A 26,403-nucleotide genomic window follows, 5' to 3' on the forward strand; every position below is an offset into this window, starting at 1 on the left:
ACAATGAAATGAAATAATTTCAAAATGTTCACTTTTTTTCAAAGTTATTCCTAGTACAGCAAAATAATCTTGATAATTATAAAAGAACAATCAAAATTTAAATATGAAAAACTTAAAATATTATATTTTGTTCAATTATAATTATTTCTAATAAATATTTTTTTCAATTTTATATTTGAAAACTAATAAAATGAAATATAATTTCGCTAAAACTTCACAACTAAATTTGTATTTTTAAAATATTTTAAGATTTAAAGAAACCTAATGAAATCGTTTAAACAAAATTATCTATTATTTCTAAATTTCACAAAAGAACATGATTGAAATTAATGAAAATTTTAAATGAAAAATTTAGAAAAAACTATGTTTACAAAGCACATAAATGACGACAATTAGGGAAATAAACCAGAGAAGGGAAATTAGGAGAAATTTAGTATAATTAAAATAATTCTTACAATTCAAAGAGCATGTAATAAAAACGTTGTTAAAGTTGCTGATGATAATGGCTGAGTTGAGACAAATGATGATATTGATGTTGCTGTTGTTGTGGATGGTGATGATGATGATGGTGGTGCTGATGCGGCGGCGGCTGTTGATGATGATGTTGCTGCTGCTGTTGTTGCGGCTGCTGCAATTGATGTTGATGATGGTGCTGATGATGATGTTGATTCACATTTTGTAATGCAGAAGGATGAACAACAGCAACTGTGGGGGGAGTAGTAACAAACGATGGTTGTTGAAGATTTATTGATACCGATGATGCTGAGGATGGTGATGAAGACGACCCTGATGTGGATGATGTCGATGATGAAGAAGCTGTACCAGCAGCAATATTTGTATTATTTGTTGTAACGCTTGTATGCATTTGTGGTGTATGATGTTGATGATGATGAGAAGGATGTGGATGATGATGATGGTGGTGATGATAATTTGGAAAATCCATTGCTATTGAGCCGCCATTAGGGGCATTAACAAAATTTAGCGGTTGTGTTGTAAATGTTGTTGTATTGTTATTGTTGCTGTTATTATTATTGGCGCTTGTGGTTGTTGCAGTACCAGCTGCATTTGAGACATTTGTTGCACTGCCCGGCATTAAGACCAACGCTTGTTGTGTTGGTAACGGAGCTGCTGTAGCTCCTGTGGGCATTGGTGGTGGGGGAGGCGGCGGTTGTGGTCGTACTGAGGCAGCAGCTGCAGCTGCAACAGCGGCCACATTATATAGATGGCGCTGTTGTAATTGTTCATTTGAATATAGCAATTGATTTTGTTGCTGCTGTGTTTGTTGATGCTGCTGCTGTTGTAAATACAATTGTTGGTCATAGAAATCTTGATATTGTTGTATTTGTTGCTGCTGTTGAGCCTGATGATAATAGTTTTGTATTTGATAATGTTGTTCGAATTGTTGCTGCAATTGTAATTGCATTTGCTGATGATGATATGCATCCGACAACATGTTAGAGGTGGCAGCTGTTGCCAAAACTGCCGATGCTGCAGAATTTGTTTCATTTTTATTTCCGCCATTAGTACTACTGGCGTTGGGAGCTTGCAAAGTTGCTGCCGAAGATGAAGATGCAGACGAAGTTGCTGCTCCTGCTGCGTCCATATGTTGCTGACTTCCATAGCCGTATGAAAACGAACCTGTGGATGATGTCAGTGAGGAGGCTGCCGATGTTGTAGTCGGAGTGGCTGAAATGGCTGATGAAACCGAAGTGGTTGAAAGTGGTGACGTTAAATTACGTTGTGTTGCCTCCGTTGCCGTATTTTTACTACACGATGGCCCTTCGAAGAGAATATTTGACGGATTGCTTGCGTTGTTTACATTGTTGCTATTGTTGTTAGTGGTGGCAGGATTAGTTAATGTTACTGTTGCGGATGATGATGTTGTCGTTGGCCCAGCTACATTATTGCTTGTACTTGTTGCTGCTGCTGCATTTGGTACTGCTGCGACGGCATTAACTGCTAATACAGATCCTACTGCTGTTGCTGATGATGATGTTGAAGAAGAACTTGCTACTACTGCTGTTGCGGATGTTGTTGTGGTTGCTGCAGCAGCTGTGCCGACTACTGATGCTGCTACTGTGGTCATACTATGTGAATCAAGTCTTTGTCATTTAGCATTGCTTTGTAGGGCGGCATTTATTTGTGTCCATAACTCTTTTTTGCAAGATTTTGATCTGAAATTTTTTTGAATAAATTTTATAAAAAAATTTAGAAATTACAAGTTTAGATAAATCCTTCATAACAGTTGAAAAGAAATTGGAAAATTTAAAAACTTTTTTTATTAAGTTGCCGATGTTACCCATATTTCCCCCTGAAATAAGCCTAATATGCGGCCCGAATTTAAAATCAGTCCGTTATTCCGTTAGTAATTTAACGACTTCACTTCTAAAAATATCCTCCTCTTACCTTTTAATGGACTGCAACCAATCTTTAAACTGAGCACTTCCCTCGGGTGTTATTTGAAATGCCGCACGAGCCGCTACAATAATACTAGCAAAGTCCTCGTAATCAGCTGGTGTTAAATGATATAATTTCTGATGAATACATTGAATATACCTGCAAGAACAAAGAATATATAAGTTTTCATTATTTGCATATTGCAAAAAAATCCCAAGTCACAACATACATTTGTTGACATTTTTGAACTAGCGGCGTTAGAGCCGATCTTAAATGTTGCATGACCAACTGATGATTATTCCTGCCCAAATAGTGAGCTGATTCAATCGCCACATCGTGCAACACGAAAGGACTAACTATTGAGTTTACAGCACAAACACAGAATTGGTGAAGATATTGTGAACCCAATTTCTTCGAAATTCTTAGAAGCCATTTAACATCTTCGCCGTAAGGGGGATTTCGGGCATATTTTGCCTGCGGACGATCATCGTGAACACGACGTGCCAAAGTTTCCATGGCTAACATGCCAACATTGTAGGCGGCCAACAAATAACGTAATTGAGCGGGTCTATAAGAAGAACAAAATTAATTTCTGTTTATCGATAAAATTTAAAAAGGAAACTCACGTAAATTGATGAGGATGTCTTTGACGATTCGCTTGTTGTTGCTGCTGCTGTGTTGGCGGCTGTAACTGTTGATGATGTTGACCAGCATGACCCATATTGTGTGGTGGTGGCTGATGTTGAGCTTGCTGTTGGGGTTGTTGCTGTTGAACTTGCACAAATGGATAGACTTGCTGTTGTTGCTGCTGATTGGCACGCATTTGTTGATGAGCCATAGCAGCCATGGCAGCTTGCTGGGCAGCCGGATGTTGTGCCGACGGTGGTGGTCCTTGTTGTCCATAATAAACTGCCGCGGCGGCTGCTTGCATGCTGGGAGGCTGGGGCATTTGTGGTGGTCCAGTTGGTGGGACGGGAGGACCCTGGGGTGGTGGCGGCACAAATGCTGTTGGTGGTGGTCCACATTGCATAGCGGCCGCCTGGTAGGCAGCCTGAGGTGGCATTTGGGGAAATGATCCGCCTTGTTGAGCCGGATGTACGTAAGCCTGTGGAGGGGCGTTGGCACCATTGGGCGCTTGGTTGTTGGGTCCTCCCGGTGCTTGTTGGGGTGGTGGTGGATATCCAGGATATGCTTGTGGTGGAGGTGGCCCGGGCGGTGGTCCTTGTGGCAAATACATGGGTATTTGATTGGTCGGATACTGTAGATTGTGGTGATAAATACCTTGACAAAAACCATAAGGATTGTAAGGCGATAAACCAACTGGAGCCAATGTGGGTACTTGCTGTTGAAATGCCGGCGGCGCTGTTGTCACTACTACCTGGCCCGGCTGTTGTGGTCCTCCGGGGCCTCCAGGGGGTCCTTGTAATGGTGGTCCCACCATTGCTTGTTGATTTGCAGCGGCCTGTTGCTGTGCAGCCGCCTGTTGCATTTGCATTTCATGATGTTGGTGTGATTCTATTAGAGCCGATAAACTAACCGCTGCCGAGTGATCCAAATGATCATCATGTTCGTGTTCACTACTATTGGGTGTGTTGCGCGAGTACAATTCGTACCAGTAGCGAGCCACCTGAAACAGTACTTCCGGATAGACTCCACCACCCTTGGCGGCATTCTCCACTGTAATGCAGGCTCTTTCCAGCATATAGTCACTTTGTTCTTTACACTGCAAAATAGCTCTTTGTATCTCATTGGGATTTAAAGCGGCAGCATGTGGTAGCACCGATAGAGCCAGCTCAGCAGCTGGATAGTTACTGTCCCAGCCACGTGATGCTCTATCGGCCATATTGGCAGCTTCGGGTGGTGTTAAATGTCCTTCCCAGGTATCTATTAAGAAACTGATGGCCGGTGCACCGATTTCCATGGCTTGACCAATAATCCAGGAAACATGAGAAGAATAAGTACGTGACAACCAATTGGGACTGACGCAATTATGTAGACCGAGTGCGTAAAGGCCCAATTGAAAAGCGCACATGTGTAAGCCACGATGTGGCCCATGGTGGTTGTGATTGGCAGTAGCTTGAGTAAATAAAGAAGTGGAACTATTTCCTCCCGCCTTAACTAACACCGTTTTGGCTAATTCAAACATAAAGTGGGCACTGGCTTCCGAAGGTTGATTAGGTATGGAAGGATAGGCTCGTTTTCCTTTATATCTTAAATCCTTAACCCGAGTAGTGGTGGTCTGTTGTGATCCCATGGCCACATTCGTAGATAAACCTTGATTATTTTGCGATTGTGCCAAATGTGCGGGGTTGGCCGGCGAGGAAATGTTCATGCCTGCCATATTAACCTCCAATTCGGCACTGGTAGAACTGGTAGGTCTACTATTGCCTCCTACAGAGGCATAATCGGGTGGAAACATTTCCATATTACCAGCTGCATTGTGAGCAGTACCATGCAGTGCATTACCATGTCTACTGTTGTAATCCTCTCCCTGTCTATTAGTGGAATTGGCTGGTGTTCTTACCGGAGGATTGTTTGAATAATACGCCGGCAGTAGTGGAGTCTTCAGCAGAGTATGTATTTCTCGATCCAATAATTTCTCCATAATCTTGGCAATCTTGTGAGGCTCATCTTTGTAAAAGTATAACAAAGTCAAAGCCAATTCTCCGCGTTGTCGACGTGTACCCTCGCACAGTAAGGGATGCTCGGCCTCGGAAACATTCGCCTTTAAACCCAATGCTGCTACGGCTGCTTCAAAACCTAGATTCTCATCGGTTACTGGTCTATAAATACTCATTGAACGAATTCGTTGATCTTTCATTGATACCGAAGGCATAACCAAAGCATCAAATATGTACGAAGCCAAATTGATGGGTAACAAAGCTTCTCCCCGCGATTTGAATGTGCCATTGCGCAACCTTTCCGCTCTGTCTCTAATAACCTCTAGTTCCGGTTCATCTATGGGTATTTTCTTGAGGAGCGCCAAAATATCCGCTTCCTGGTTGGCTAATTTAACTTCTAACGGTTTCGTTGAAGCCGGAGGTCGGGGCATTTCCAATGCAAATATACAAATGCGAAAACCTATATGATAGTGTTCTGAATTTTCCGACAAAACCGTACAAAGAAAAGCACATTTTGTTAGAGTAGCTGAAGCCAAGACCGTCAAATGATGCGATATAGGATTGATATTCTTATTCTTGCCTTTTCTCTTGGGAGCAGGTGGCATTTCCATCATTAAATTGGGTGGATTTTCTAACATTTCTTCGGCCAAGCGCACTGCCAAGGTACAGGCTTCTCTACCATGACCATGAGCATGTAGACCCTCTGCTCGGGCCAGTAAAATATCCCAAGCATCGTCTGAGGGTCGAACATTAGAGAAAATATGTGGTTTTTCCGCATTCGTTGAGGTCGATGCTGCATTGGCTTGGGCTGAAGTCGAGGGACCAGTGTAAACCGCAGATTGTGTGGCTGCTGTCTGCGGAGCAGGTTTACTACCAATATTGGCACCATTGGCGCTACCTATATTACTGCTACTAGCAGCAAGAGTTTCATTTGTGACCGTTGTTTTGTTGCTATTACTACTGGCCTTCATTAGAGCTGCTCTAGCTGCTGCTGATGTACTTGGCACAGGTGTTAAATCCTCATTAGAACGACGGTTATTGATATCTTGCGATACAAACTCATCACTTGAAGAGGAAAACGATTCATCTTTTGATAAACGTCTGGCATCGTTAGATTTAACCATTTCTAAGGCCGGTGTCTCCGAACCCGCTGCTATTAACAAAGAAGAGGATGAAGAATTCGATGAAGCCGAGGATGAAGAAGAGGTTGAATCTGAAGATGATTGTGAAGATAGAGTAGCCACTATCGTTGCCTTGTTTGTTGGAGTAGTGGGTAAAGAGAAGCCTATTTTACCAGTTGTATCTTCCAAACCATCCGGTGAAGAGACATCGAACGACTGTTGAGAATCCGATTGCGATAAAGTGGATATTGTGGGTTTATTATTAACAAACTTGGCAGGATTTATACTGCGACCATCTGTGTCAGAGGCGCATAAATTATTGCTACTACTATCGCCACCAAAATCGTCGTTTTCACAAAATCCTTCACTGCTGGCACTAGAGCGATTTCCATCATTACCACTTCCTCCAGCAGCTGCTACACTAACCAGACCTGCTAAAGGTACTCGTGGTAAATCTTGTACCGTTACCACAGACGAGGAGGAGGCAGCTTGTGCCTGAGCTGAAGTTGAGGGGCGATTTTCGAGAGCCATTGAACTACTAACATTGCCGGCAGCAGTATTCGATTTATGTTCTAAACTACCAGCAACATTTTGTAAACCTGCAACACCTACATTTCCCGAAGCCGCAGCCGACTGCACTTCCAGACCCTGATGTAAACGAGCATGCACACTGTCACTAGAAGAATTACTGGAATTATTACTAGATGATATATAGAAACGTTCACGAAAGGGTCTTTCCAAACGCTGTTTAAAGCCACCATGTTGATCTGACGATGTGCTGATGAAATTATAATGTTTATTATTGGCCATTAAGGCCTGTGTAGCATTTAACTGACCGCCATTAGTGGTTTCACACTTGTTTTCCGCATGTTTAAAGCAAGTGAAAGGCGAATAGTAAATGGGATTCGTTTCATGGGTATGGGTGATGCCCGCTATGGGATATTCTTCCCAATCTAAATAACAGGCTTCAATGGCTGGCTTAAAACCTACAAACATCTCAGCATCCGAACGCATATTCTGCTGATGTTTATTATTATAAGAGGAGGGCATTATGCGACATTTAACCACACGATCCAAAATTTTCAAATGCCAGGCGGTAAACTGGGCATGCAACATGTCACGTTCGTCCGGAGCCAAACCAGGATTTAAAGCAGCCAAACGCCAAAGTACCACAATTTCGTCGAAAAGCGAGGAACAGGCATGTTCGATTGCCTTTGAATTGGTGTGTGTACTAGAATGTTTACCACCACTATGACCATGGGAACCCATCATTAGAGAGAGTTTGGTCTGATACCACCACAACAAAAGCTGATCACAAGCCATGCATTGTTCGGTTATGATCTCCAAAAGCCTAACAGCATTACGATCACAACGACGATACATTTCCCGTACTATGGACAGTAAATTCCACATACCCTCGGGTTCTCGACCACGCAACGGTCTTAACAGAGAACTCCATTCTGTGGCAGCCGGTGGGGCGGAATTTGTTAAGTAATTTACATCACTGTAAACCATGGGTGCCGGCATAACAAATTTTATTAATATTCGCTTAATATTCTCATGCAATGTTTTCTCATCCAAATACCAATTAGTTTGATCATTTATGGATGCACCTGCTGTGGGATCGGGAGCGCCGCAAACTGTATTTATAGCAGTTGGCTGCTCACTCAACAGCTCATCCAACAAACGCTGAGCTGTGGGCAGAATTTGTTGCGGCAGTTCGCTTATTAAATATTGAGCAAACTTTTGCAATTGATCACGTTGTAAACGAGTCAATGATTCGGAAACAGGAGCCCTTAAACATACCTCTAAGGGCTAAAAATTAATAATTATTTTAAGATAATAGAAAAAAAGGGAGAAAAAAGAAAAACCATTAATTATAATTAATTAAACTTAAATGGCATGCAAGCCGGGGGAAACAAACTTATGGACACAAATGCAAGTGTACAAAACTTACACAATGTATTCGATGTAAACAAACGGCCACAACGTGTGAACACCAGTATGCCGATGAATTGCATGTACAATTACATGACGATATGCGTCGACGATCAAATGTAACGGCCACATTAAAATTCTGACTTGGTGTTTGACACACTACCGTAGCGGATAAATGAAAACCTGCAATGAATTTTTATTAGGTTTAAGTTGAAAATAATTAAATTAAAAAAAAAATAAGCACACTATTCTTATGTGTTTATAAAAAATGGGGTTAATATACGGTAATGTAATCAAGAATATTATGTACCTATTTGTAGGGGTTCCTTAACGGCTCCTGTTTTGAATAATTGATCACCACGATTAAATTCATCTGATGAACTATTTGCAAGACATGAATATAAACGTATGTCTTCTTCATTATCCGGAAAACTCCAAAATGCAATACGTAATTGCAATTGTTCCGGTACAGGTGGATAAACATGTTCCACTAATTCGAAGGGTATAAAGGAGGCCACACATTTTGCTGCCAATTCTGTGAGTGTTGAGACTTCTGAAAGTAAACAAAGAAAAATATCAAATTAAAGGATTTGTTTTAAATTCATTACCCAAATCTTTCTCTGACTCTTTAAAAAATTTTTTTAAAAATTCCATAAATATTCAATTATTATTTTAAAACAACGGAAATTAGAAAACAAAGAAAATTAGTTCCAAAAAAACTCACAATTATGTATCTTAAAACTATAAAATTAAAGTTATTAAAAACCCACTGATAAATTAGCAAGGAATGGAAGGAAGTAGAAATGACAAACACAAATTGCGCAAAAAAGGATATTCATTTCAAGACTTGTTTTTATTAAAAGTAGCGGTGGTTGTGATTATGGCAATGGTATGAAAAGAAAGTGTTTCTGTTATTGTTTTTAAAAGGTTATTAAGTAAAAACATGCAAAAAACCACAGACAAAATGCACACAAACAATTTTATTCATTATATGCAGATTTAGGAAAGAAAACAGATAAATCCCAGCAGTTTTTAAATGGCACCAAGTATCACTTTAAAAATATCGAATTTATATAATTTTTTATTAAACTGACACAGTTTATCACCAAATAATCTACCAGCTAGTCAGTCGCCACTTAAGTGTCCCTAAGTAATCAAGAGTTGCGACACTTTATAACGTTTTTTCAGTTATTTAGAAAGTAGTGGTAATCAATGTGAAGTGTTAAGGATCAATTTAAATCCTTGTATAACTATTCATATTTATAAAGATTATTAACCCTAAATGTCAGTTTAACTTTTCCGAACTGCAGGTTTATAATTCAAAATCACACGCACATGTGCTGTTGAATACACATTGCTGGGATTTCGTTTGTAAAGAGCAAGAGAAAAAGGGAGAATGTAAAGTAAGTAAGTGCAAGAAGAGGGGACAAAAAAACCCAGACATACTGGCACCGTTATTTATTGTCTCACTCGACTTACTCATACTTTTTAATAACAATAAAATACTCAGATTAGTGAACATATTTCTACAAATTTACTACACACACACACTCATACGTAGACATTCATTAGACTGGTGTAAAAAAATTGCAATTTAACAAAATGTATAACATGTTAATGACCGCCTGTGGCCACTATTAAATGAAATATTAAAAAAATATTGTAAAATATTTTTGTTCTAATTTTTGAATAAAACTTGCTTTTATTTGTGGAAAAATAAATATTTTGTAAAAATTATAAATTTTGTAAAAATCTTGATTTCATGTCAAAATTAGGATTTTTTAGAGAAAAATATTGAATTTTTTATGGAAAACAAGTTTTTATACCCTACACCACTATAGTGGGGAGGTTATTATACGTTTGTGCTGATGTTTGTAACATACAAAAATATTGGTCCAGTACCCACCTTAAAGTATACCGATCGATTCAGAATTAATTTTTGAGTCGATTAAGAGATGTCCGTCTTTCCGGCTGGCTGGCTGGCTGTCCATGTAAACCTTGTGCGCAAGGTACAGGCCGCAATTTTCAAGATAATTTGGTGAAATTTGGACCAAGCATTTTTTGGCACAGGGACGAAGCCTATTGAAAATGGTTGAAATCGGTCCATTATTTCACCTAGCCCCCATACAACCGTACCTCCCGATTTGAACTTTTTATGCCATAATTAAGTCAAATATTCTGCTATCTCTTTAAAAATTGGCACAAATAAGTTTTATATAAGTATAAATGACGCTGCAGATTTTCGTAAGGATCGGCCTATATTTGACCCTAGCCCCCATACAAACCCCCTTCAAAAAATGACTTAAACGTCTAAAATTGACTTGTAACCATTTGTATCGCAATGAAACTCAACAAAACTTACTGTTATTTAGAAATATATCCTTTTCCCAAATTAACCGAGGATCGGCCCATATTTGACCTATATAAAGCCTCATTTAGAAATTTTAGTTTTTTATCAATAAATTGCTTAAATATTTTGGAATTATTGGTAATATTCAACATAAAACTTTCTTTATAAAAAATAAAAATTTTATAAAAAGTAAAAATTTTAAAAATATACTAATGGTGTAGGGTATTATATGGTCGGCCATGACCGACTATACTTTCCTACTTGTTTTTTTCTCGAATTTTGTAAAAGTTATAAATAAGTAAAATTTTGATTTTAAGGAAAAAAATGCGATTTTTGTGGAAATATTCAATTTTTAGTCAAAAAAGGGTTTTTATGTTTTTTTAATAGAAAATTTAGATTTTTGTTAAAAATCAAATTTTATTGACTTTTTAGTGTAAACATTAGGTTTTACAATTTTTAGCTTTTTAGCAAACATGAATTAAGTTTTTAGTCTTTTAGGAAAAATTCAAATCTTTGCAAAAAATACTAAATTTTTTTATAAAAATTTCAATTTTAGTGAAAAACTAATTTAAAGTTTTCTATCTTTTAGATCAGTTGCAGTATTCTTTTAGATCTTCTTAGAAGATACTCAAGAAATGCTTTTTCTGAAAACGATTCAAAACAAAACATATAAGTTCACATGATTTTTAGACATTTTCTGAATATACAGTGAATCAACTAAGTAATTTGCCTATGTAAAATTTTCAGAAAAACTTTATCTAAGCATTTTTTTTTTTTTTTTTGGAAAAATTAATAAATTAATAAAATTATGCAATAAAAAATTGTATCTTTTAAAAAATGTCTTAAATTTAAATTTTATTAAAAAGATTTTTGATAAAATGTGATTGTTGTAATTTTCAATTGGATACATGATATACTACAAAATCAATGGATTTAGACTTAAAAAAATGTTTAGTGAGTTAAAAAACTATATATTAAAACAAAATAATCTGGGTTTTTTGGTTATTTTGTATTGATAAACAAAAACTACATCATGGAAACCCCATCTATTTGGGGAGTACTATGTGAGTTTTATTTACAATTGTATAATATTGTTTCTTATTTAATAAAGCTAAAACTTAGTACCATTCTATCAACTCTAAGTATGGGGACATCACCGTATACCAGGCGTATTTGGATCTGAATAGTTATTCTTGATTTGGGTTCTATATATATATTTATAAGTGTACGTTTTAGTTGAAAAATATTCCTTTTGTGGACCTTAGATTATGATAACCACCTATGTGTGTAAATATCTAAATAAAGCATTTTTCTTGTACCACACGAGAGTGCACTTTATATTGGTTCCAATCTACCTAAGTTCTCCTTAGAGGTCAAAATATAGTGTTCTTCCTAGTTCATATATAGACTTTGGATAAAATAAATGAGGAGTTCAAAATTCCCCTTAAAAAAAAGTTAGGCAAAAAACTTAGTTGATTCACTGTATTTCTGTCAACGTTGTAAGATCGTGTATCACAGCTTTCTAATATTCATACCAATCTAATATTCATACCTTAAGTGTGTATACGTTTTGACTAAATACAAACATTTGTATATGTATATGAATGTGTAAATAAGCAAATGGCTGACTGGTGCAAAATTTTGGTCGAATAAATGAACGTATGACTAAATAAACGGTTGTATATTTTAAAGGGTATTTTGCTAAATGTCGTTAACTTTGTTATAGTAATTTCCCAACGATGTTGTCGTTACATACATACAAAAAACTCACACACATCACAGTAGCTCGAACATACATGCAGCGGCAAGCAGCAAGTAAGCAATCATTATTATCTTCATCACCATCTTTATCAGCAACAAAGAAAACTTAATCATCAACACCATAAAGTAACAACATCAGTGACAGTAACAGCAGCAACAATACCTTAAGTTAGTAGTACATGTTAACGATGACACGTTAATACAAATACAAAACAAACAAAATTGAAAAAGAGATTTTGTAGAACGACGTACAACTGGAAAAAATTGTGAAAAATCCACAAAAAAAGGATATGAAAAGTTCTTTGTCTAACGCTATACGTTTAAAGAGGGGTGAGGGCGGAGCAGAGCGCAGAGGTTTTAAAACAGAATGCAGACAGTCATAATAATAATGACGAAGACAATGATGATGACACCGAACTATTGCCCTCAAAATGAACTTTGTAGAAGAAAACAGTCAACGATATTTTAGTTTTAAACAACAATGATGAAAGATTTCAGTATTTCACTTTGTTTTTCAACAGTATGCACATATATGAATGTAAGACTAGTAACAACATCTGCCGGAGAAATCTAAATTGATTTAACTAAAGATCTCCTATGAACTGTCCAAATTATGCAACAAATTTAATAATCAATTTAATAATCAACATCTTAAAGTAGTAAGTCCTCTGTCGAAGACATTTAAAGATAGATCAATCCGTCATCTCCAAATTAATGTAATAAGTCCCATCAATTTAAACTTTAGCAGTAATATTTAAGATCATCCAAATCAGATTACTGATCGAATAAAATATGAGACCATTTAAATAAATTTTAAAAGTCGTATAAAAATTCAATCTGAAACATTAGGATAGATAAAGATCTCGATAGAGTAACTTGATCTTCTAGTTAACCCAAGTGATTGATCACTGATCTTGCATAATAGAACTTATTCCCCAGACTTTAGCTCAAAGTTTTATTCAAATATTCCAAATATAAATGTAAAATTAAACATTAAGAAACTTATAGTCTGAATTTAAAAAGGACAGATAGACACATATTTACTAAATATGTGGGTTATGAATAACAACAACAATGAAAACAAAAGATACATGTATGATACCATATGATATTAATATTGATATCATCATTTTTTTCTCATTTTATGTTTGTTTTAAATAAAAGGGTTTATCGGCATATATAGAGAATGCGTTTGTTTCTCCTATAGATTTGTATATATCATGTCCGTCCGAAGTGCATGTTTCGCTAATTTTTATACAACAAAAGAAAAAAAGCCAACGACAACAATAAACCTCATGGTGTTGTCATTCAGCCATTCATACATTTTTAATATACACCAACACAAAAAAAATAAGAAAGAAACACGCACACACTACTTACTCTACTACTTACTACCTGTTTGATAAATAATGACAACAATGCAAATTACAATACAATACCAGCAACAACGGTTGCAACAAAAAAAAAACAACAGCAACAACTACTACTAACAACAATGATTGCAATCGACTGAAAAGGGTCACTTGTATAAAAAGTGTATGTGTGTGATACACTTATTTTGTAGTTGATGGTTGATAGTTGTTGTTACTGTTGCCAGCAAAATTTGCAAGTGTTTGGTTGGTTGTTACATGTATGGTGAAAGATAAGAGTGCAGTTTTAAAAGTACTTGCAAAATTTAAATTTAATTTGCATGTTTCCAATCAAATAGTAGTTAGAAGTTTATTTTAAATACATAAAGCTTTTAGCGGGATTCTGCAGAAAAAAATAGGGATAAATGCTGTGTTAATGGAAAATTATGGAATATGGAAAAACGATGACATTTAGTTTTAATAGCTCTCTCAAAGTGTATGAACAGGATTATTTTTTTCGCTTAATTAAATTAGTTAAATACCCTGGTGAAGAATACATAAACTCGCACACTCATTTAGCAACAAATTATTCTTACAAAGTTCTTACGAAATTTTTGTTTTAATAGAAGTTTCCTTTATATAGATAAAGCCTTTAGCAGGATTTCTAAGAAAAAGTTAGGGATAAATGTTGTGTTAGTAACCATTTAATTAGGAATATGCAAAAGTGATGACATTTAGTTTAAAGTATATGAATAAGATTATTTTCCTTATTAATTATATTAGTTTAATATCCTGGTGAAGGAAGCTTTAGAACACACAAACTCGCATACTTATTTAGCAAAAAATTAAGTTTAAATCTATTTATTTTATTCGAAAAATAATACAATTATTTTCAAAAGAGCTTCCCATTCTTAAGGTTTTCTGGGGTCAAGAAGCTTCTCCATTGCTGGCTGTCCTTATCTCCGTTAGTCTTAATATATAATGGAATGAATCTACATAACAAACGAACTCTTTAACTGTTGTGATCTAGGTACTTCGGGAGTAAATAATTTTAAATGATCTTGCCCAATAAACTGTACAATTGGTGCAACAACTTTTATAATTTCCCACACATTGAACCAGTACCAAGATTAATTGTATATAAATATATTTCTCATAGACGAATATCAGCATAAGGAATAGTCCATGGATCCAGAGCTTTAATAGACTTATGATTTGCGAAATTGAAAATAACAATATTAGTTCCATTCTATTATGTTTCAAGATTCACTGCTTTAATTCACAACTGAGATCTCAGCCTGAAGAACAATGGGTCAGTATAACTTAAAGTCAAATGGCCGATGTTGAGCTTTCATTGAAGATTGCAAGTTTCTTGCATTAATGCAAAACTCTTTCATATTATCCCACAACATCATTTGTAACGATCTTTGAAAATATTAAAACAGTATATTCCAATAGAGATGCTAGTTCTCTGACTTTCTCGAGATAATATAATAGATTCAAAATATTTAAATATTTAATTTACTCTCCATAACTTTCGGAAAGTCTTGAAATTAGGAAATTGTAGGTACACTCCAAAGTTCTAAATCAGAATAGCATTGCTTCAAAAGCACTGCTTTTTTTAAAGAACAAAAGCATAAATCCGAAAGCCAATAATAAATGTCATAAATCTTCTTTGAGAATTTTTTCTTCATCCTATAAAGAGCCGTTAGTGATAAACTATTTGAATGAAATTATAAAGACATTTCTGACCCAAAAGCGCATAACTCTTTGTCGTTTTAATCCTTTTAATGAAGTTTATATTATAAATTAAAATAATGAATGCCATCTTTTTGAATATGTTTCAAATGACCCCATCGACCAAGCCTCGTAATAGTGGTAGTCAAAAGTACTTATGATGATTATGCGGAAGTATGTTTATTCATTTATAAAGTGCCTGTTGTCCGATACAATATATCATTATTATTTTCTTTATTTTCTACTATTTTTTTTTTCTTTAATTTTTTGCTTTTATTCACTACTCACACTCTTTTATTTACTGTTTGCAAATACATGCAAAATAATATTAAAAAGAAACTTTATTAAAGTTTCTTTTTTATTAAAATTGACAAAAACATACAAAAATTAAAGTGTTGAACAATAAATTGCACTGGCCTCACAGAATAATGTTGTCAATTAATAATAAAAAACGGTTATAAGTAAATATTAAATATTAATAAATGTAAATGGAGATTTGAAATTTATATTATTGTCGAAAAGAAAAAGTTCGAAATGATGAATCCTCGTAATTATTGTCATTATTTCCTATTAACGACCGATATCATAAAATTGAATCGGTCGTTAACAGTTCAATTCGAAATCCATTGGAATTAAGTAACTCTTGTTTTTGCCTTTCCTAGAAATTATTTCCTGTTTGTAAAATTGCAAAGACCACTTTACCCAAATGACATTTTTCTAGTCACATCTATTCCTGATAAGATAAACTAAAAAATCCAAAGTTTTCGCCAAAATATTTAACATTAAAATCATTTGTAATATGCATTCCTGTACTATCTCCCTAATGGGTTAATTTATAAATTCAATTTTTTTTTATAAATTCATACATATTTCTGCAAAAGTAAAGAAAATCGTTTAAATTCTCAATAATTATTAAGACTAAAAACTGTTTTTCCCAAATCGTTATTTTTTATTTTTGTTCTCTTAACAATAATTTTTGTGTTTTTTTAACATTATACGCTTGTGGCTGGCTAACCCAGTCTCCTCGATTTGTAGTCTTCATCGTCATCATGACCGTCGTGGTCTTGAGTCGATGCTCAACATTTTTTATCTTTGTTTAAAAATCATGATTGTTGTTTTGCAATGCGTTTAATTATTTTTTTTTTGCAGTTATTGTTGTTTTTGTACTTGTTATTTTCAGTTCAGTTGCTGCATGTACTCCATGATGCACTGACAAATATAGTGGTGATGGTAGTGATGCAGTCAGTATAAAGTAAAGATTTCTTTTGACCAATGTCGAACATTAACAACATTTTGTTGTGGCACACTGCTCAACGGTATTGGGAGTATGATATTATTGGAAAAGAATTTTAAGAGTATTTTACTATTGATCGCTGATTTTTACGTAAGTAATATTTGGACCTTCCAGGCTCATGGGGTTATCAATTAACGATCTAACATTTGCATAATCATAAAGATTTAAGCAATCAATTTTGTAGGGGCAATAAATGCGGGTCATTAATATTGATTGATGAAAGTTTTTCATCCAAAAAAAAAAGACTCATTCTTGTATAGAATATTAATCTATAGTAAAGTAGATAAAACAATTAAGTCATATAGAATGCTTGTATATATTGGTGATCGATGAAAGTTATTCTTGTACTATGTGGTTTTTGAAAACGTTCCAGTGTTGTGAAGATCTCTGTTGCTAGGATATTCTGAATATATCCATCGTGCCGTTTATCCGACCTAGATATCTATGTTAATATATTTATGTATATAGTATTCAATGAGTCCATTTGATAGATGAACTATGAAAGAAATATGATAGTTTTACGTATTCATCTTGGATTTTCAAAATCATAGAGAACTTCTGCTGTATCGACAACATTATTCAATAGCGTAAGATTCGATTTTCGAAGATGACTAATGTAAACAGAAAATTGTAGACAAAAAATCGTAAGACCACATGCAGTAGCCATTTTGATCGGGGAGTAGTTATAAATTGCAGAAATTTTCGATACATTTATCAATTGAATAATCGCATCAATAGTGAGGAAAAATGTGTTCCCAAAATTAAGAAATCAATATGATTCTTGAAAATTAAGAGATAAACACTCCGATTTCCATCTGTCATTGTCAGTTGACAGTTTGGATAACTTATTTAGAATAACTATTCTGAAAACCCAATTTTCGGACATTTTTGATCTTTGCTGCTATAAGGAACAACAACTGGCCTTAACGATTAAATTACATTCTCTGTTCTTTTCTTTTAAATGCATTCCATATTTTGTGGACTTCTGTTGCCTCTATGTCCAACTGTCGACTCCACGTGTGATTTGAAAGGCCTGTCATGCGATTGCCCTTAAAATTTTATTCAATTTATGATTCTTATGAGGTCGTATAGTGTTTTTCGTAAAATATGCATGGTACTTGGAAGATCTTTGAACAGAATGTCATTTGTATCTGACAGATTGACTTAAGACCATAATGAACTGAACTCCATCATTCCCATGTGTACAAGATTACTGATATTTTACGCAGTGAATGTGTTTAATTTCATGCCTATTTGAAATTCCAAACATGATTGAGTTGTTCTGGTTTATGCGTTTGTCCACTGACCAATAACCAAATAAATGGTTATATTCCATTTGCTGTTGTTGTAACCTGAAGTTGTTGGTATTAGTTGCATCGTGCAGATTAATCCAACTTTTCTTCTTTGACTTGATCGCATAAAATTTTGACCTCAAAATTCCAAAAGAAGTCTGGACAGTTAAAATCAAATCATTAGTTGGACTGGTCATCGAATTATGGATCGCATTTAAGATACATTTGTATAAATAGAAATCATTATAGACATAAAAGAGGTTCTTTTGAATTGATTTCAAAATTAAAATTTTCTCTAAAAATTTTTATTTATGAGTTAAATCCACTTCTTAAATGAATATTAAGCAAATTTAAATCTCCTATTAATAATTCCTGTAAAATGAAGTTTTACATTTCAAGGTGTTCACAAACATGTTTTCAATTTTTCTTTGGAAAAACATCAGCATAGTATAAGATTCGTTACAGCTGTATATGGATTTTTATTTTCTACATTTTTATTCGTCTTGTCGTCAGTTTTAACCAACAGTTTTGTTTTTCCTTTGGTTTGCATTTCGTGTGTGTTTTATCAATTTCCCTTTAAGGTTTGGTGTTGTTGTTGTTGCTGTTTTTTCCATAAACATTTTCATTTGACTTTGTGCTCCTTCTGGTTCCTTCCCCTTTTTTCCTTGTTTATTCAGATTCCTGAACATTTTACAACGTAAACAATTTTTATATTCTCCAAAAATATCTACTCTTTTTTTTGGTCGCTTTTTGTTATTTTGTCTTTCGTTTAAATTTTGTTTTCGTTTTTCCTTTGTTTTTTTTCCTCTTATTTATTTCGAAAAACATTACAACGTTTGTTGTGTGAGTAAGTGAGTGATGGAGTTATAGTAGTGGTGATGGTGGTTGTATTGTCTTTTGTAAAACTTAGTGTCAAGGAACCTCTTCAAGGATCCATTTTGTTGATATCTTTTTAATGAAATTAACATCAGTTACAACCACGAAACAACAGCATACAAACGCGATGTTATTGTTGTAATTGTAAAAAAAAATAAGTAAAGTACGATGAGAACTACATACAACAATTTCGTAGTAATTCTCCTTCATTTACTTTTAATTCATGCATCTACAATTTGTTTTTGTTATTATACATATATTTTGTTGTTGTTGTCGTTTTTTTTGTAATGTTTATTGTTACAAATGCAAAGTTCATATGTTTTCATGTCTGTTTAAGTACAATTACTCTCTTTTTTTCCCTACATACATTCTATAGATAAAAGTATTTACTACAATCTTGTCGTGAACATTCTTGTATTTATTGCAGTTTGTTGTTATTAACTTCAAGTGTTTCGTGTAAATTGTATTTGTTTACTTGTATCTTTTGTTTAAGTTTTGCAATTCCAAAACAATGTTGTTTTTATGTTGTAAGTTTCGATTGTAGTTGTAATTTAAATGAAAATCGTAACTGGACAACTCCACTTTATTTGAATACATCACCACTTTTGGCCAATTAAACAAATTCTTATGAAATTTTAAAAAAAATTTAAACCGGAAGATTTTTTGTTTTATTAACTAAATTCTACACATAATACTTTGAGCATTACTGAAACTCAAAACTCTCAACATCTTTTAAACAGTAGGATTCTTTCCCACTACACTCTACAGCTAATGATCATGGACCTTCTATGCTCAGGGCCTGGATTATTTGGTAAAATTTGATATTCTGCTAGAATTTAAATGGATTTTTGAATTGAAATTGGATTAAGGATTTTGAACATTTAGATATTAGCAACGCTTGATAGTTGCTACGTCGAACAGTAGTAAATGGTCCATGTGTCTATCATAATGTGTATATCAGACGAAAATAATCTTAAAGTAGTGTTTCTCATGCAGGCACTTTCTCATCTCAAGTCTTAACTTAATCATCATTGTAGCTTTTCAGAAGGCAATTTGAAACGAAGAGAAATCAGTAAAACTTTGACATAGTTAGTGAAAAACGAGAAAAGGATTTGTAGTAAGAGATCGAAAAAACTGCATATCATAATAGGGGGATTGGATCAGAAATTAACGGACAAATTCTTTTTTTTTTTAAAGTCAGAGTTTAAAACAATATTGAAATATTAGGATTGAGCTATTAATCGATGAAACTATTGATCAGTAATTTGTACTGGATAAGAGATGAATGTACCCAGCAAAAAAAAAAATAACTTCCAAAAAAGCGAAAAAGAAGCAGAATTTAATCCATGGAAGTACTGAAAAAGACCTGAAAAAGTGATGATTTTAACACAAGCTTGTCAAAGAAGAAAAGTTCTTGGTTAGTTAACGGTTGTATTTCATTACGAGCGAACAGTCAAGTTTTAGATCCAGCCGGTAGCAGTGAAAAATCTTAGGATATCATTAAGTTTAGATCCAGATATCTCAACAGAAGATGCTCATTTTCCACATGTGTCTAGATAATTCATTCTATTTTCAGCTTTTTGATGATAAAATCTGAAGATACTACTCTTGATAAAACTTAACGGGGTTGCTAATGGAACGGCGGTGGAGATATCTAAAGCAGATCAAGTGCAGGGACCCAAACAAGGGTAATGTCAGACAGGCAACCCAGCCTTGATAAATTCTTCTTGCATTGCCTAACTAATAGGGAAGTGGTAGTATTAGTGAGAGAAGTGTCGCTTGACTATCGACAAAAACGTCTATGTTGTCGCGAATATTAAGGTCGTGTGGTACCCTACAAGCTCACATTATCGCAAATATTTATTGAAAGAAACATTTTGTGGAGTTGTTGCTGGGGTTGAGGAGGAGTCATTTTAACTTTAAAAAAACACAGTTGGCAGGCAGGACCTTCGTGTATACGAGGAGAGCATACGAAGGTATGTGCATTATCCTTTTGATCGGAATTCGTAAACAACAGCATTGAATGACATTCATAGAGACGCCATCAATACCGCGGTTTCAGGTTACCGCATGAATGTCGTGCTTAGATGTCGCCCACCGCCTATAGCAGAAATTGAGAAGAACCTGCCGCGCAAAACAAGATTTGCTTTGGCACAACTGAGATCGGGATGGAGCAACAGGCTACACTGTCTAGCATGTGGACAGTGTCCCCATTATACCCACTACATATTCAACTGTCCAGCCCATCCTACTTCACTTAGCCCAATGGATTTATGGACTAAACCTATTGAAGTATACCAATTTCTTGATTGGACCTAAATTTAGAACCCCCGGATTCTTTTCGCTTTTTTGAAAGTCAATAAACATCACTGCCACAGAAGGCAAACAAATTCACTAGGTGGAACTTTTGAAGTGGAAAAGGTTAAAAATAATATTGTATGTGTTCTAGTTGACATATCCTCCGTTTCTTAAGGACTTTAAAATACTCCCTACAATTCTAATAAATATATAATTTTAAAATATGTATTTGACTATTCAGGCATATACATACACATACATATGAAATACTTAAAGACAGAAATAATAGCAATTTCAATCTTAATGATATTTTTTATAATATTTTCTTTTATATTAATGCAATTTTTAAATTATTCAGTTTAAATTTAGAATCATGGCAGCATTACTTTGTTTTTTGTTATTCCGTTTAGTTTGTTGGTTTGTGATTGTGTAGTCGCGCGCGTTTAACTTTTAAATCACGAATAAATAACAACTTAAGCGACTATAATTTTGAGGTAATTGACAGTAAAGCATAGAGGAACAGTGTTATATGTATAAGCAGCAACATAAGTGCATGGAATAACCATCAGTATTATATGGGATGGCATTACATTACAGTGAAAATTGGGTTGGGATTGAATTGAAATAAAGCCCATTTGTAGAGATAATATTGCACAGGGTACAAAATAGTGTCCAATGTTCTTCTTTATATATATATTTTTTTTGTTGTTGCAGCTATTGTTTGTAGTCGTTGTATGTGTGTGATTTTCAAAACAATTTATCTTTTAGAGCAAATCCTCTGATGTTCAATTCACTCGAATTCATTTCATTTGTGCCTTCATAATAGAGCAGTAGAGTGGTATAATGTTGCCTTAAACGTCCTGTCCTGTTGTTATTGTTTTTTCTTATTGTTGCTGTTTGTGTCTTCCTTTTTACTGATGTTGTTTCAGTTTTAAGTATTAAAACAGACATATTGATTCAATACTCTTTACTGGTATTGTTTTTCGGAAGATTTTTTTCTTTTGTTTTATATTTTGTTGATTTTGATTTCATTTCTGTATCCAAAAGATGAATTCGTAAATTGACATTGATTTGAGATTTAATGCATAATTTACGATGCAATCATACAACAAATTTATGTTGAACAATGCCATTGCAATATATTTAGTTTTACTGCAGTGAGTGTAAGAATCTTTAAAAGTTGCTATATAGAAAAATATATTATTTTATTACAATTGAAATATTAGTTTGAATTTTTATGTTACAGTAATTATTTTGAAATGCCCTACTCTATTTAGACTTTATATTTGTCGATTTAATTTAATCTCTTAAATCTTGAAATATTCAATATTTCGAAAAGTAAAGGAAGAACAACTTTTTTCTTTTTCCTTTGAAATGTTTAACTAGTTTAAAGATGTAATTGCATTTTTAATATTTTGATATTTGAAGTAGAAGTTCATCAAAGTTTCGAATATTGAAGAATAATTGCTTCTCTTTATTACCTTTTTAAGAAAATTTTACGTTGGCTTTTTTCTTGTGGTAGAATGGTTGTTCGGTTCTTCTGTGGTGAAATACACTGTTAATGGAACGCACTACAGGTCCAATGGATGCCTATGTTTATTCTTCAGATGTCATATAACATTTTTAAATCAATCCTATTAACTAACTAAACAAACAATCAATAACAATCGTTAATACGAGATAAAATCGGAAAACAAAATAGGATACCAGAAAGTACTACACTCTCCATAAGTTTTAAATACTAAGATGTTTGGGCATCTGATCATCTTGCAATAGTACAATTAAGAAATTTGAAAAAATTACTCTTTATTTCCACTACTATCTACAGTATTCAAAGTACCAGATACCACGAAAGTAGTAGATCTGCGAAATTTTATTACGAATTTCCTTGAAAACTATATATTATAAAAAACAACATTTAGAACATCGCCCCGAAAAGATCTAAATCGTACTCGGTCAAAGATTGTTAACCCACCGACAGGAATAGAACTTTGAGCCACAATTGAACTGTTACAACAATAAATATTACGATGAAAATTAAAATCGAATAAATTTTAAAATGAGAGCCCTACACTGAAAATAATCCATGCTCAACTTTACGAAAAAAAATTTCGTAACTTTAATTTTTGTAATATTTACAAAAATTTCGTGTATAATACGAAATATTATTTAAAAAAAAAACCCTTTTCTATTTTTACGAAAGTACGAAAACCTTTCGTAATATTTTTTTCTTTAATTTTAGCGAAATTATACATAATGATATTAATTATATTATGATTAAATAAAACTACAAGATTTTTATAAAATTTAAGATAAAGTATAATATTATTCTCGAATTATTTTCATTAAAAAAATTTAAAATTCGTGTGGAGAATAATTTTGAACTAAAATTAGAAAATCTATTTTAAAATGAACGTAAATGTTTGAATAAATTAATATTTTCTAAATTTTACCATATTTATTCAAAATTCCCTTTTTCAATTTAGGTAAATTAATTTTTTCAAGAATATTTTGCATTATACTTAAATATTTCGTACAATTTCGTATATATTACGAAAGAAATTCGTGGTGCGAAACAACGAACGATTCGTACAATATACGACATGTTTTGTATATATTAGGCATGGATTTTTTTCAGTGTATAATCGATGAACATTCAGAACACTATTTATTAATTTCACAACAAGGATCTTATTTTTAAAGAAAAAAAATCTTCTAAAAACTTACCCGAACCATTATTCCCTCTTGCATCGGTGGGATTATCACCACTCGATGCACCAGCTGACGAAGCCACATTATTCCCAAGACCAAAATTTGATGGTTTCTTCCAACCACGCCAGTTATTATACAAAGATTCAGGTTCTGAACTCCAACTGCATAAGGAATCCTCTTCAAAACGATCAGAGTCATCGAAACTAAAACGTTCTAAATCCTCTTGAACCCAATCAACGGCTGCACCACCATCAGGTGGATTTGCGGCATTACGGCGATTTTGTACATGATCACCAGCGCCAGCACCACCGGCAGCTCCGGCTGCAGCCTGTTGTTGTTGATTATTATTGTTGTTATTACGATTATTAACCATTTTATGTTGTTAGTTGCAGAGAACCGTAAGGGTTTTTAATATGTCTGGTATTTTCTTATTATATACAATTTATTTATTTCTTTTGTTTATTTTTGGACATTGAAGGGATTTTTGTTTTCTTTGTTTAATATTCTTTAAAATTTGTTGCAAATTTTTAACACTCCCGTACAACGCGACTTGTTACTTTTGTATGATTTTTGTTTTATATTTTTTACTTTACAAGATTTTATTTTTGTTCTTTTTATGTTCTTGTTGTTTTTGTAATATTACCGTCCTTTTTGTGTTGTTGTATTTAAGGTTGTTTTAAACCGGATAAATGTAAAGTAATGAGCGGAGTGAGTGCCTGTTTCTTATTTTTTTTTTTAATGGGGGAATCGAATGTCTTCTTTTTTTTCTTATTTTACTTTGTGTTCTTGTTTTTTCTAGTTTTCTTTTCCTTCTTCTTTCCTTATTAGTTTGCTGCTGCTGCTGTTGTTGTTATGTATTACCCCCCACAGCTGTTTTTGTATTGTTTTTTGATAAAAGAAGCAAACGTTGAGAAACAAAAATAATGTAACGATTACAGCGACGCAGACTATAGCAGCGAAGTTTTTAAAACAAAAGACAAAATTTCAAGCAAAAAATTAAAAAAAAACGAAAATACATTTCCCAAAAAGAAACACAATATTTAATTCACTCTCTGTTTTATTTTGTCACTTTTTATGGTTGTTTTTGTTGTATATTTGAAGTTTGCACAGTCATAAATTTAATACAAGTTTCTTTCTTTCTTTGTATACAAATAACAAGTCAACAACATAAAGGCGAATGAACGCTGACAGCCAACAAACCTAATAAATTTGTTTTTTTGCTCTTTTTTATAAATAAACAATGCGTATGCAAAGTCAGAGAAGAAAAAATTGAGTTTACAAACAATGACAGAAACACGAAACGAAGCAAATAAAACGAAAATTTACAAATTTTAACATGTTTTTTTTGCTTTTTTGCCTTGATAGAGGGAATACTGGATGACTATGTTTAAAAAAAAGATTTTTTTTAAATTTACAAGAATAATTGATTTTTACTTAAAATCAGACGATCGGTGTTGAGTTAAACTTGATCATTTGTAGTTTTTTTTATAGTGAAATGACTTTTTGTTTTTACAGACGGTAGAAGTCGAAAATGTTGAAAATTATACAAAGTGTTCACTTTTGTTTTTGTAATACGATTTACTTTATTTTCTGATTCTTTTCTTTACGCACTTACAATTCTTGCACACTGTCGGTTGAAGTAGTAAGTATTATTAGAAATTTTAGCAGGGAGTTTACAACATGGCCGTTTCTAACACCAGCTTCTTTTACAAAATTACTCTGCTAGCAGAAGCAGCAGCAGTAATTGTATGTTTTTCTTTTTATTTTCAAAAGAACAGCTGCTTTTCTTCAACTTCATGTATACTTCACACACACACAATGATTGCACGCACCAAGTGTTTTTTCTTGAATTCCTTTTTCTTCTCTGGTTTTATTTATATTTTTCTTTGTTACGTTTTATTCATGATTTTCGTTGTTATTGTTATTATTTTCTCATCTGTTTTTAATATGCGAAATTCGCTTACAATTTCTTTCTTTTCTTCAGCTTTTCAATTCGCCTTGACAATTTAGATTCGCCTTGAAAAAAATATTTTTTTTCTCCTTTTTTTCACTTGAATTTTTTTGTATTAAAGAAATTTTTTTCTTTAATTTTTTTCACACCAAAATAATGAAAATTTTATATGAACTCTTAAAAGAAATGAGTTTTTTTAAATATAACATTTTAATTAACGAGATTTATATTACTTTTTAATGTAATTCTATTATTTGATCTTTATTTTTTTTTCTTATACCTGGTCGTTTTTGGTTAAAAAAATTCAACGACCTTAAAGACCAAATTTTTCATGACTGTATATTTTCTTAAAATTCACATTTTCTCGTTTAAATTTCATTCAATTCTAATAAACACTATTGTCTGGTAGATGGTTAATATAGTTTTAATTAATAATTTTTGAAATTTCCTATAAAAATTGCAAATTTTCCGTCGCGTCGTAGGGAGCTTATAAAAATTTTTCTTTGTCGATTTATTCACTCACACATCAGCGAAAATTATTTTTTGCTTTTGTGTCTTTTTCGCCTTGAAAGCGAATAAAATGAAAATATGACAGGATGTTTTATAATGTTATTAATTTTGAGACAGTGTTGTGTTTTGATGATTTTTTTTTCAAAGAATTCTATTACCCCGTGTCTATATTAGACAAATATTTATCACGGCAATG

General features: G+C 33.4%; 2 protein-coding genes across 4 annotated transcripts; both read right to left on the reverse strand.

Annotated features, from left to right (window-relative positions):
* Positions 1–484: 484 nt before the first annotated feature.
* On the reverse strand, positions 485–2,086 carry LOC111677431 (box A-binding factor-like). Its single transcript, XM_023438551.2, has one exon. The coding sequence runs from the start codon at positions 2,084–2,086 to the stop codon at positions 485–487; it is 1,602 nt and encodes a 533-aa protein (XP_023294319.2).
* LOC111677429 (zinc finger SWIM domain-containing protein 8 homolog) lies at positions 1,966–25,890 on the reverse strand. Of its 3 annotated transcripts, none has more exons than XM_046946964.1 (8): positions 25,362–25,890; positions 23,762–24,616; positions 8,388–8,630; positions 8,097–8,260; positions 3,024–7,954; positions 2,627–2,965; positions 2,407–2,556; positions 1,966–2,174 (listed from the first exon to the last, which is right to left on the reverse strand). In XM_046946964.1, the coding sequence occupies exons 2-8, from the start codon at positions 24,117–24,119 to the stop codon at positions 2,108–2,110; spliced, it is 6,252 nt and encodes a 2,083-aa protein (XP_046802920.1). In that variant the 5' UTR covers positions 24,120–24,616; positions 25,362–25,890; the 3' UTR covers positions 1,966–2,107. The 3 variants fall into 3 exon arrangements, with proteins under 3 accessions (XP_046802920.1, XP_046802919.1, XP_023294317.2); XM_046946963.1 differs by having other exon boundaries at positions 23,762–24,693; XM_023438549.2 differs by having other exon boundaries at positions 8,388–8,627; positions 23,762–25,890.
* Positions 25,891–26,403: the final 513 nt, after the last annotated feature.

Source organism: Lucilia cuprina, chromosome 3 (assembly GCF_022045245.1).
Source record: "Lucilia cuprina isolate Lc7/37 chromosome 3, ASM2204524v1, whole genome shotgun sequence".
Classification (NCBI taxonomy): Eukaryota; Metazoa; Arthropoda; class Insecta; order Diptera; family Calliphoridae; genus Lucilia; species Lucilia cuprina.